The 12,090-nt window shown below is 36.1% G+C and overlaps 1 protein-coding gene across 1 annotated transcript in view; it reads left to right on the top strand.

The window, feature by feature from the left end:
- LOC150083312 (lachesin-like) overlaps positions 1–12,090 on the top strand; it is a 271,161-nt gene that overhangs the window by 126,340 nt on the left and 132,731 nt on the right. The window contains exon 2 of the mRNA XM_090377171.1: positions 8,864–8,976. Within this exon, the coding sequence (XP_090233297.1) occupies positions 8,864–8,976 (113 nt within the window). The remainder of the gene's footprint in view (positions 1–8,863; positions 8,977–12,090) is intronic.

Below are 12,090 nucleotides of genomic sequence, written 5' to 3'. Positions count from 1 at the left end.
ATACCACACAGCAAAGAATAATATTATTAGAAATATTCTCGATGTTGAATCATGACCAGGACAACTGCTGCATGGTTTATTTTTTGTTTTCCAACTCTCTCAGACAGTTTTTCATCCCTAAAATAGGAAAGTGATCATACACAGCAACAGATGCTGAACAGCTTTATATCTCGACGCTGCTTTAGACAACTGGACCTAATCCAGCACCGAGTTCTGCTTTAATTCCAGGATTTATTAAAGTAATAATTGATTTACACAGGCCTAAAAATATTAATTTTACTGTCGTGTAAAATTAAACTGTTACGTCCGCTGGCGCATGACGCATTCCAAAATTCTAACGAAAAATGCCCAAGGTTTGTGTCAGCGAATAGCTGTTTTCCATAGAAAAATTCCATTATCTCAGTTTATAAGTCTAAATATACACACTGTTTAACGCGAAAACTTATTTCCCATTTGTCCAAACTAATATGCGAGGTAATTCGTCATGTTAAACTACTGTAATACATCTTAATCTCTCAGCTTAGCAGTTTATTTCCATCGATTTTACTTGAGAGCGCTTTGATTCATCCAAACCATTCTCCCAGCCACACTCATCAAGAATTTAGTTAACTTGTACAGCAGTGCGTAGTGACAACTCTAATTCCGTTTCCTCTGCAATCTACCTTTTTAATGATCATGAATAACTTTGGGCGTTTAAGAGAACGTATGAAAGTATGTAATTCAAATGCTATTAAGTGTTCCCTTCTACTAGAGAGCCGTTAGATTTTAGTTATCACAGACTGAACGTCCGAATCTTACTGAAATGTATAAATATAGCTTTAAAAATAAATGTTCCTCAGAGAATACAAAATAAGATCCTATTTTGCCATTATCTGACGCATCGACTACTTTTTGTCATAGGGAACCATCTAGAAATTTCCAAGATTGGCAGTAGTAAGGCCCTACTATCGCCAACAACGAACAAAGCTGCCAGTGCATGTTGTATCATGTTTTTGTTTTTGACATGGTCAGGAGAACCGCCTTCAATACTTCATGTGTGCCTAGGAGAAACAAAGACTGCGAACATTAACTTACTTGGTTTAACCTTTTAGCGTCTGATAATCATAAGAGATTTTGCTTCAACGCGCAAAATCATTAAAAGTCTGGTTTTGACACGAGGCTCTATTCATTTTAACGAAGTATTAAGTTTGCAACTTTAATATGCCAAAAGTGTAATATAATTACACATAATATTGTATAATTATATTACACTTAATATGTACACAAACAATAAGTATTTTTCTCATTTTTGGTATTGTTTATCGAGGCTGACACAAATAAAATATTTAGTTTCATCGAGATACAATTGTAGTAGATTTTTTCACTCAGCATTGCCTTTAAAAATACCACTACATTTCATTTCTAGTAAAAATAATTGTGAATTTAACTGTTTTATTGTTTTTTTTTTACAAACGTCAAATTTCTTAGCTTAAAATGATTGAATCTGAGCCAAACAAGCATTGAATCAATAATGTTAGCGATATTTTCATCCACCACTCACTCCAAGTACAATTTCACCACCTTCAGACATAAGCAGACAAGGGAGGAAAGGAGTGCGTGTATGTGTGTGATTATCTCCACTTGCCCATGCAGAATAGAGAAAGTGGCAGCATAACTATGCCCGTCCCCAACAGGGGTTGAGCACGAAGGGAATAACAAATGCAGTTGAACTATTTCAGTCGACTGGAGATCTGCGTAGTATTCAAGAGTAAATTAGGTTTTCCAAATCAAATATCTTGTAAGCTTCTCTTAATGCGGTATAGATGTATCCCAAATCACTGCTAACTTTCAGTAAAAGAATATAAGTACAGAAAAATTCCCGAAAACGTTAGTAATTAATGAAAATCTCGCCCTGGTACATTAATCAGATTTTATTCCTCAAAAGGAGTATACAATGTAGAAAAAGGGTGGAGAAAGCCCTGATAATTCGAATAGCACAACTAACCTCACGAAGACTGTAATCATACATAAGAATTTAATCTTTTAAACCTTCTTTCACTGCTGATGGTAGGTACAACGGGATAAAAAAAATTAATTCGGAAACCAAATTATTTTGTCTTTCTCCTCGGACTTGTAAGCTTCCACCTTGTTAGAAATCAATTCTAGGTTCTCGTTGTTCAGGGATCATTAAAGTTTCATCTGTTTTCTCCAACTACTTTCAAAATTTGATGAGATTGCTATTTAATTATATAAAATGGCCATACACCTTTCGTTTCTCTTCTAGAAAAAGCGAAACTCATTCCATCAAAAAAAGAAAGGACGAATACATAAACAGTATCTGAAATTAATACACACTTGTAATGGAGTGAAGCAATTGATCTGTCCGTGAGCAATATTTCTGGGATTACTGCCTTTCGAGAGAGAGAACATGACAAATGTTCAATCAAATACTCCAGATAAAATCTGACTTTACATCGATGTTTCCTGGAGGCAGACAGAGGCTATGAATACAGCAAAGTAATCAATGGGATTTTTTCAATCTTATCTACAACGGATTAAAGACGCTATAAAAAAACAAGAAACCTTGGCGCCAGAAATTTATTTACATCGCTAAGAACAGAGTGGGCTACTTCTATTTACTTAAGGCTCTCTTAATCTATTGTATCTCAAACAAGATCGCTAATCCGATTATCCAGCGTTGAACCTTTCACTCAGCGTGCAGGGTCTTGACTTTTTATGTCATTCTTCAACTTTCATTCTCTCTCTCTCTCTCTCTGACGGGATTACGTACGTATAAAGAAAGTTGTCCTAGAGTACAAAAATGTTTTTATAAGGATGCTTCTTGTGAGATTCACTTGTGCCATCTTTTACGATGGATGTTACCTGAAAAGCACACCAAAGAAATATTTTTTGAACTACAAAGATTTATTACTTCTAAATACTAAGAGAACTTGAGTTCTCATCAAAAAGTTCAGAACTCGGTTAACGCACAGCTGAAGTAATGTAAGTTGTAAAATGAGACAACATTCGTTTATAAAGATCGATGTAAGAAATCAGACTTTAGCGTTTTTTCATTCATCGAAAACTTAATTCAATACTTTTTATTTCTTAATATAAAAGCTGCATATAGTTTTGTTAAAATTGAGATTACTCGTGCGAGTGTATTGAAAATTGAGAGCGTTTATGAATGAACGCGATTCAATTTCGAATTTAGTTCGAGCTTCCACTTCGTTTTCAGCTGGAATCGTTTCTGTACAAACGCAAAGAACATGGCAACCAAGCGTTTATGGGATAAGTATTGATATCTATTAATATGGCTAGAAAGAGTTGGATTCTAACTGGCGCGAATAGCAACATAAAAATTAAGAAAATCGGCATCTCTAGAGTCTTTGATATGACAGAAGACAACACCATTTGGATACAACCAGGGATGACGTAAATCACAGAATGTTGAAATCGATATTTAGAGCCGCACAGATTTTTCTATGAAATGGTAATCTCGCTTTCGTGTGACTATTTTTTTTTTTTTAACCTGCATTCCTTGATTAAAATAGAATTTAATTCAATCGCACGTGCCTGCGAAATATCGTTGGCAACGGGTCCATAATTTATTTATGGTAACAACACTAATCATTTTGCAATGTAGCGTTATTTCCTACTGCCCTCTGCTGTACAGTACGGAAACTAAATTTATAATTTCGTCTTCTTACCATTTATGTGGCAAGTGAAGACCTTGTGGCACAGAATGTCTGCATTTTATTAATTTAGTTGAAAGGAGGAACGAACAGCGAGCGTGTCATAATACCATAGCAGCCATTTATGGAATTTTGAAAGTTTCTGCAAGATAATCATATCGCCTATTTTCAGGCTGCAAAATTAGCAGCAAGAGAGATGATTACGTGCGGAAACAGTAATTAAAAGTGCATCGCTACTGCAAAGATGGCTGTAAAATTCGACTGAAGTGCTCTATTCTTGTTTATTCAGATTCATTTTAATACAGAGAGCTGAGCTTGTCCTTATGGATATTTATGGACTATTCGCGCGGATGAAAAACAAGTGGAACTCGCGAGGAGAACCCTACTCTCTCCTCCTAAGATCGGCTAACGATTGAGTGACAATTGGCGAAACCAAGTATACTGTCACGGAGGAAATAAGTGGCACGAGCATCATAAGAATGATGCTTGTCTCAAATAGAAAATGGCAGCAAACTAGTCTGTTAATAAATATTCAAGTCAGAGGGAAAATACAGTTATTCGGTAAACAAATATGGGGTCAGGACAGGGTTGGTTTCCGAGTCTTCGTTCGAACTTTACCTCAGTTCAGTTAATTTAATCCATTCAGTATATTCTAAAAATATTCGAGGTCTGAACTAAACATTTAATGAACGACAGTAAGGTCAATCGTTGACCTTCCTGTCGTTCATTAAATTATGCAAGTGCAGAGTATGGTGAAGCGCTGGTTCCAGTCCACCCTACGAACATACAGACCACTCTTTCACCAAGAGGACACGTTATAAGAGTGATTCAAGTTATAAATAATTTTAGAGGTGGTGTATGAGGTCCTCATGGTTGGAGGTCTTCCAGATTAATGTTGTCAAACAGAAACCCCTCAGTATCTCCCTCTCTGGCCAACTAATCAGACGAAAGTGCTATAGTGCATTCGGCCTTAGCCCTTTCGAGGGCAATAGTTCGTTCTTATGCTCGTTTTTATTAAGAGATAAACAGCCAAAATCTGGCTATTCTGTTTTTTCTTTGACAGCAATTTTTCTTGTCCTTTTAATTTTTCTATTGGTGACGTTGCTTCCCTTTTCTGATGTTCTTACACTTCTTTCTGATATTTTTATTGTCAGATTTTTTCTTTTCTTTCTTCAAAAGCTAGAAGTACTGATTTTCTACATTTGATTTATTCTTCTACTTTGGAGGACTGGAATATTAGTTCAAATAGTATGATTTTACCGTAGTTCCTCGACCTGAAAATCGCTAACAGCTTTATTTCTCTTAGACGTTGAACAAAATGAGATTAAGCCATTGGCAAATCTATGAATCAAGTTAGGTCCTGGACTTTTGAAAACGTCGAATAGACTCGGTTATAGTCCCATTAGCATCAACTCAATAACAGATCAGTATGGAAAGTATATTTCACGAATAATTATGAATCACACAGAAGCCAAAATATAAGAAAAAAAACACTATTGACTACACCTATAATTATATCAAAGCTTATACTTATCTTAATATATTTAATTGAAAATGAAACTAAGTATTTTTTTTATTTCTAAATAAAATAACTAAGAACCGCTTAATGAATAAAATTTGAATTTATTAAAAAAAAAAGTTAAGCAAATGAAACTGGGGACATCTTGGAAATCCAACATTTTATAGCCGCCAAGTTTCTCCCCACCCCTCCACGTTGAACTGAATGTATTAAATATGACTACTTGAATTCCTCAGTTAATAAATGAGTAAGGTCATCATTGCACTTGAACGTAAACCACGAATTCAAATCAATCAGTCTCAATATTCCACAAAAAAAATTTCAGTAATGTCGTGTTCAGCACTTAACCCAGCTCAGCAACAGCCCACGTTCATTTATATTGTATTTATTAAACAGTAAGGGTAATTTAAAATAATTTCATGAGTTATGAATCTTTGCAATGCTCATTTATCATCTCCCATTACAAAAGCCACAATGAAAAACAAAGCTAAACGTAAATGTCAAAAGCACACATTATAACAAATGGATGTGTTCTCAAAATTAGTACAGATACACTATCAGCGAAGTGCTGAGGTATGGAATTGTACATTTTCTTCGGTGTTTGTATTTCCAGGAAAACTCCGTTATTATTTTGGCTTCTTGCTAGTAAGCTTAAGCTCGCATGCTTGTGGATCGTGTTGTTCCAGATGGGAAGAAACCTTAATCTTAGAAAAGTCCTAAGTATCACACATCACGTTTTTCTCTCACTGCGCTTTGTCGAGCAATACCACTTGAGTGCACTTCCAAACTTCAGTCAAATGGTGGTCTTGTCTACCCGGGCGAGTACGCAATCGCGTCTTATTTTCTGATAAAAATGCAAGCCTGAAATAATCAAAAAAAAAAAGAAGGAAAGAGGGAGGAAACAGAATATAGGAAGCTACCACAAAGCTTATTACAAACAGAAGTTCTCTGGTCACGAGTTTATGGCAAATTTCTCTCCCGAGAGAAAATTTGATTACCATTCCCCGACATAATAGACAATCAACGCCACCGAGCGTGTCAACTCAACTGATGCTTAATCCAGACGAATAAATTTTTATCTTATAAACTAAGTCTAAATCTTATAAAGGAAACTGTTTTACAACTAAGCAAGAATATAAAAATATTCTTGCTTACCCACTTTTAGTACGAAATCGTAAAACAAAATTTACGCCCGCAGACAGTTTCAAAAGAGCCTTGTTGATTTGTAATTTAGGACTGAAGGATAAATATTACAACCCAAATCTCGTCTTTAGTGACTCCGAATGCGTTATATGCATCCAACGATTTATGGCGTTCTGTATTAATTATGTACGAAAAAAAAAAAATTGTGATTTCGATTAAAACATCGAAAATTATTAAAAAAATCTTTTTTTATCGTACTGGAATTTATTGATCTCTCACGGTAACCCTTCGCCACGACTTGTCTCTAGGTTGGGATCCTTAAAATACAGCATTTTTGACTGAAGTATTATCGCCTATCATTACCATCTTATCAGTAACTGGAAAGGCTGATTTCGATGCCTTCAAGAGGCAATAATAGTGTCATCAGGTTGGTGGAGCCTTACATCATTTTCAGGGATTTTTGGTATTGAGAAACCAAAGTAGTTAAATGGTTTCAAATTTGCAGAAAATGGAAATATGTTAATGAATAATCCATTAACATTTGGAAACTTAACTTTTGCTGGTTAGGTTTATGATTTTCTTTTCCATTGTCCTTTAACTCTTGCACTGCTAATAGGTTTCTCACAGATAAAGCTTTCTGAAACTTTGCTTCTAGTGAATCTTTATACGATGGACGTAATATGCAGATATTCTGAACTGAGGCCTACGCTCCAGTAGACATCGAAACAGCTGTCAGGTAAATAATACTTGACAACCTCTGCTGGACTTTCGATCCTAAAAAGGATTGAAAGGGCTGTATACAAATCCTCGTGCCAAAACCACGATTGGGAGTCGGCTCATCTTGCCCGCCTTTGACTCTTCAATCCCATTCGCACCTGTAAACTGTAGTTAGTTTTTAAAATAATTAAAACTCTTCGGAACGTGAGATTTTTTGCTCATCATGATCCATTTTAAAAGACGGAGGATTCTAATAAAGATGTATGAAAACCTTCCGAAGGAACCTGCAAAGTCCGTTCCCCCATTACAACATAGTTATTGCCTAACCCGTGAATGAAAAGAATGATATCTCTTTGCAGCCTTAAATATCTGAAACAAAATCCAATTTTTGTTTCCTAACATCATACAAAAGGCGAATTCGTGGTAGCAGACACACCTGGCACTCGCCGACTAAATGGTACATCAATCTCATGCATTGTGTACGTTCTTTGAGTACAGCAGTATATAGCGGAACCTCATTACAACTGTATACTTCGAGAGGGAAAATGAGCCTTCTAAATGATCACAAATGGCAGTTTTATCTTACTACACACAACAAAGAATAACCGATGCACATCACTGAATATAATAAGAAAGAAATTATGCAACTAAATACAGATATAAACAAAAGAAACTTTGCCCACAATTATAAATAATAAATTCCATTGAATCGTTGCCTTTCATTGAAATTTCTTTAGTAAGTCGATATTTATTCAAACAATTATCACGTTTTACACTTAAGAAAAATGCACCCCCTTTAGCTCAATGAGATATTAGATTTAATTTTAAAAAAAAGGAGAAAACAGGCCATAACTTAAGCTTAATGATGTTTTCTTTTCAAATATGTAATTACACAAGTTAACAGATTATGTATTTTTATTTTTAGCAGTATATATAGATTAGCTGATTTCTGGTACAGATTTTCATGCACATTTCTTCACAGTGGCTGAACTGGTACTTCTCCTGGATACTCAGATTTTTCCCCATAAAACCCGACCACAGAAATCTGCAATTCTCAAACAATACGCCTCACAACCAAAAGCAAACGACAAGAACTTAAGTCCTTGCAAAGTTCTTGTCTGCAAACGCAAACAGCAAGAACTAAGATACAGTAGTTCAAGTCGGATTCAGTGATGTTTCACGTTTGCGAGCAGCAGCTCAGCTGTCAAAACAGAGGAGGGTTACGAACTTCATCAAGGTCGGTGACAAAACTGATAGGTTGGCAGAGACCTGGGAATTCATTATCATCAACTGACACAAAAGTGACGTTTATGATTGAAGAAGGATGGGGATCGACTCCTCTAGGAGTGATCATGATCTGCAGGAGTTTGAATCCTGCACATTATGATCATTGATCACTATGGTCAATTCAATTTAACCAGGTCTATTCCAAGGTTTTGCAGTAGTGGAATTACTGTAAGTACCTATCCAGGAAGAAACGGTCGGTGAGTTTGATGCTGGCAATTTCTGATTAGGTCATGTATTGCATTGGTTCTGAGATCGAGGGAGGGGGAAGAGCGTGCTATTTGTAATTGGCCCAAGGCAACTAAGGTCATTAAACGTCATTGTCTGTAAATATAAATTGTCGATTTGCCTATAATCCAGAATGAAATACTTCAAATACTGATGTCATTTGAAGGCGAAACTACCAATCATTTCCGAAAGGGAGGGAGTATTGCAACACATTAATATTATTACTAAGAATATGCTTATTATTATTAATGTATTATAGTCAACTTATTATAAAAGTCATTCTGCATTTTCTTTTCAGTGATTGCTGATTCCGACGAACCTGAATTTGCTACACCAGTAACTAGTCTTACAACAATAGCCGGCAGAGATGCAATATTGAAGTGTGTGGTTGACAATCTTGGAGACTACAGGGTATGATATATTCTTTCTTTTTTGTGGAAATCGCTATAACTATTGTATTAGACTACAAAGGGAGTTTCAGAAAAATTACTTGGCAATTTGGGCACCGAAGGAAAAAAAAAAACACTTCAAGAATGTTTTTTCGGTTTATGCAAATATTTTAAGATGGCAGTGCATTGGAACAGAGGTATACATGAAGTTGTAGCAGATACTGATGTCATTTGAAGGCGAATCTAACTCAGTATCTGAGGGGGCAAACTACCAATCATCTGATCTAGAAATCTAGTGACTGCCACAAGACAATCACTTTGGTATGGCCCTCAGTGATAATATTGTCAAGATAGAAATCAATCCAAATGTACGAATAATTAAGTTGGTTTTGTTGCTCATTGGTGCTCTAAAATACATTAAATCACATTCACATTTGATTATTTATTCATCAAAATCCCAAATGCAGTCCAGGACTTAGAGAATAGTAATGGAACAGCATAGCAGTAGTTAATTTTAACAGTAATTAACCCTACTTGTTCAATGTTCACAAGCTCCAATAATACATCAGCAGACCTGTTCTTAACTGTTTCAAGGAGCATCAACATCTTTAGCCATATTGTTCCAAATGTAGAATTCTGACATAATGCGAAATCCATCTACATCTAGTACTGCAATAAATTTCCTTCGTAGTTCTACCATCTTTAAAATAATTGAATCACTGAAGTTCCATTCAACAAATATTTTCATTTGGCATGTGTATATGAAAAGAAATAACACGCAGCTTATACGCGGATTCATTAACGATTTTAGTATATACAAATTTATGCGTATGAACTGGTGATTGAAGCCTTGCGCTTCAGAAAAGATGGCATAATCACTTTACCCAACCCTCAAGCGGATAGTCTACAATGGTTTGAAAAAAAAAAACTATTGATCGTCCTTAAATGATGGGTAGCTTCATCTGTAAAAGAAGAAATCTTAAATTTCCATAGGATTTTTATATAAACTGACTTCTCTAAGAGCCGGAGTGTTTCCAAATACATCAACTTTGAATTATAATTCCGAGTAAGTCATGAAATCGAGATAAACATGTGGCTGACTACATATCCATTGCAACAGATTTCTCTAATGTCTTTAAGCGTCATTCTATCCAAAACTATTTCGAGAACATTTTTTTCAAAACTAAGATGCTAATGATTATGAGTACAGTCTAGACTACATTCTTTCCTATCAGCAGTTAAAAGAGACTTTATATTTTTAACTGCTGCCATTCGACACAGCCATTAAAAAACATTTTCCCAATTTATTCTATTTCATTTTTCTTATGCCACACATTATTGCACTTTATGGAGAAGGTCGTAAAGGGGCTTTGGATTTTATTCTTACAAGCTAAGAATTCACGGAATACACGAATTCCACGTGTTCGTTTGAACCTGTTCCATCCGCAGATGGATCGCGGATGAAACAGGATCAAACGTCCAACACTCCAGTTATATCGTGGAAGATAATTTTTTTAAGGAAGACATGAAGAAAGTATGTTCTGGGAAGCAGAAAAGTCGGTGTGGTGAGTCAAGTTCGGCAGTGAAATAATGTTGGACAGCTGCCACACGTTTTACTAAATTGAAGAGGTTAAGTGCAGGAATTATTTTAAATGCCAATTTTAAGAACAATGCCCGTGGCTCCAAATTTCAAATGATTTCCTATTAATGGGAACTGGATGAAGACTATAGTTTGGAACAGATTTATGTCCTCCCCTCACTGACTGAGTTGAGAGCAAACATTAATCAGCATTCACATTGGATGCAACGCGGTCTTTCAAGCAATCCTCCAGAAGACGAGTAGCTTCACCGATATTGCTTGCATTAGTCTCCACATGGTATCCTTAAGAGCTTTCCGGGATATAAAACTAGATTTATTTAAAACTTAAAGAAATTGTCGAGAATTACATCATCGCTACTTATCACCAACGTGCTTTCCCGTGCCGTTGAAGTTTGGTCTGCCGCTCCTGCCAGTATACTCAAGAAAATTTTGGTTTTCGAATTTTTGGTGCTGAAATGGACCAACGGCGCTCTCACAAAACCTACACTACCTCCAAAGTTGCACTTTGTTCCAACCTTGGAAAGAAGTGAAAGCTTTAAAATCATTAACAGAATTTAACAGACATGTAGGCTTAAACCATGATCCTCTCAAAGCATATGTGCTTCTGCACCGTTGGCCTGACCACTTGACTACGTCCGGATGCCTTTTAACTATTGTCGAATGGATTATGACAAAAACTTAATTTTGTATTTCTGTATTGTACGTTCGTAGGTACAGTTCACTGTAAGATTCCGCTGGTCTTCTGTATAAGGAATCATGATTGTATCTACGTTATTTATTAACAACTCTTGATTGCTCCAACCAGCTTTTAGATTATTTATTTATTGATTATTAAAATAAGGATTTTAATTAAAATGTACGATAAAATATTACACTGAAAGGATAGAATTCATGGGACACCTGGTCCCTGGGCAACGCGACGCTATCACCCCTCTCTTTAGTGGACGAACGCGCAGATCGGAAGGTATATAGGTACACTGCATTCACGTAGGTGGTAATTCGATGTCAGTATGGGTAAACGTAGTGAGTTAACCGCCTTTGAAAGAGGGATGATAGTGGGTGCCCGATGCACAAATCACTCTATCGCGGAGTGGTAGATAAATTGCACTATTCCCGTTCCACAGTATTAAGAGTGTATCGGAAATATGCCATTTCCGGAATAACATCTCATCGTGGACAGCGCTATAGATGGAGAAAAGTGGTGGATGAACGAGGCCGTCGACGTCTGTCTCGCATTGTTTCAGACAACCGAAGAGCGACAGTATCACAAATCACTGCCCACTTCAACGAGGGACTTGCCAGAAACGTCTTGTGGGGGTCGTTTCTCGCCAATTGTGGGGGTTTTGGGTATTATTGTTTTTTTTTTTGCTGCCCTAATTTTCTTTATATTTTAATTATTATAATTTATCCCCTTTTTTATATGTATATCCCCGTAGTCCAATCCTCCCACTTAGCATCTGACTTGTTTGTTCTCAGAAGATTACCAGACCCAAAGGGGACCCCAATTATTTTAGGTATTTTTCTACCGGATTGGCT

Source organism: Mastigoproctus giganteus, chromosome 7 (assembly GCF_048544385.1).
Source record: "Mastigoproctus giganteus isolate SK-2022 chromosome 7, ASM4854438v1, whole genome shotgun sequence".
NCBI classification, from domain to species: Eukaryota; Metazoa; Arthropoda; class Arachnida; order Uropygi; family Thelyphonidae; genus Mastigoproctus; species Mastigoproctus giganteus.
The sequence above is the reverse complement of the archived record's forward strand: the minus strand, read 5'-3'. Positions and strand labels throughout refer to the sequence as shown.